This window comes from Penaeus monodon, chromosome 23, assembly GCF_015228065.2.
Source record: "Penaeus monodon isolate SGIC_2016 chromosome 23, NSTDA_Pmon_1, whole genome shotgun sequence".
NCBI lineage: Eukaryota > Metazoa > Arthropoda > Malacostraca > Decapoda > Penaeidae > Penaeus > Penaeus monodon.
This window is the reverse complement of record NC_051408.1, coordinates 17,568,775-17,570,336: the sequence shown is the minus strand read 5'-3', so window position 1 is coordinate 17,570,336 and position 1,562 is coordinate 17,568,775. Positions and strand designations below refer to the sequence as shown.

The following is a 1,562-nucleotide window of genomic DNA, read 5'->3' as shown; positions in this document are numbered from 1 at the left end:
TACTTTCTGCTCTCACAGCACCGCCCACCGCTCCTGTGGTCGAGGTGTGGGCGGCCGGGCGGAAGCTGCACACCACCAATGACTCTCCTGCAGCCGTCGTGGAAGTCGACACCGAGTTGACACTCCGTTGTTCTGCGTCAGGAGGTTAGTTGGTTCGGAGGACAAACCTATTCATTTTTAAGGGTGGAGGGGCCAGGACTCTCGTTTGCCGAAAAGCGGGCAATATCCCCCCTTTCGGTGAACAAGGGAAGATATCTGAAAGAGCATTTGATGCAGACCTCAACTTTTAGAATACATTTTGGGAGTTACAGAACCCCCATGTAGTTTTTGATAGGCGTCCACTTTGCCGAAAAATGGGCAAATTTATTTCTTTATTTGTCGAGTAAGGAAAGGCCTTTGGAGGTTATGGCTTAGTACTCCTTTGATTAGTTCGTTAGATTTATGTACTTTTGGATGTAGTCATGCGTCCTCTAAGACCATGTACCCTGTTAGAGAAGGTATCCTTCTCCGTAACGATCAACATTCACTGATTATCAGCATCTCTAATTTCCACACCCTTGTGTAATACATTAAGCTTCGTATGTATCGATTTTGGACAACCTAGTCAAACATTTATGTATCAATATTTTTCTATTCCTTTCTGTGTTCTAGGTATATATTTTTTTTATGTTAATTTTCATTCACAAACAACTACGCCTTTTTCGTCCAGGGCGCCCTTCGCCGACCGTAACCTGGTGGCGCGGAGGGCAGAAGCTCCTTGGCAGCATAGACAAAGGAGAGGACGGCCTCATCACCAACTCTGTGGCAGTGAGAGTTAGGCCGGAGGATGCCCAGGTGCCCATCGTGTGCCAGGCGTCCAACACGCACCTCGTTCCGCCCCTGAGAAGACCTGTCATGATCCAAGTCATGTGTACGTGCTATTCATTTTCCGTTTCTGCTCTGACTCTGGTAATTTCTTTGATTTTCCTGGTTACCACATTTCCTTCGTATTCGGTAATTTGCAACGAAGCCACATTATTCTCACCATTATCATAATTTGCCCCGGCCTTTGTCCTTCCAGCCCCGCCTCAGTACGTACGTATCTTCGGCGCGGACCAGGTCATGTCGGCCGGAGACACGTACACCGTCGAGTGCAAGAGCGTGGGAGCGCAGCCGCCGCCCGTGCTTTCCTGGTCCGTCGCCGGCGAAGCGCCTGGGCGTGCGCAGTCGTCGGTGAGTACAGGCACTTGGCCACATACACACACGCCCAGCGCAAAAGGACAGACATGCACAGATTAGCCTATGGAATTGAATACAAATGTTACTGATATCTCAATATGAAGTGTTGAGTGCTGTATATAGTACGATGATGGGGTTTGTTTGTACCCGATACTATTATATTCGGAAATTATTCAAAACTAATATTCATCAGTGTTCAATCACTCTACATCTACCACTACAGCCACTATTACAACCATTAGAGTCACTCTACTACAATAGTCTACCACTACCACAATGATCACCATAAAAATCCTCTTTGCAGACAGATTCCGAGGGCGTGACTGTCAGCCGCCTAAGGTACA

General features: G+C 47.6%; 1 protein-coding gene across 1 annotated transcript in view; it reads left to right on the top strand.

Moving 5' to 3' along the window:
- The window catches only part of LOC119587843 (nephrin-like), a gene marked incomplete at its 3' end in the record, with an annotated part of 35,820 nt that overhangs the window by 31,164 nt on the left and 3,094 nt on the right, over positions 1-1,562 (top strand). Inside the window, 4 exon segments of the mRNA XM_037936548.1 lie at positions 19-144; positions 710-910; positions 1,061-1,212; positions 1,523-1,562. Coding sequence (XP_037792476.1) covers positions 19-144; positions 710-910; positions 1,061-1,212; positions 1,523-1,562 — 519 coding nt within the window.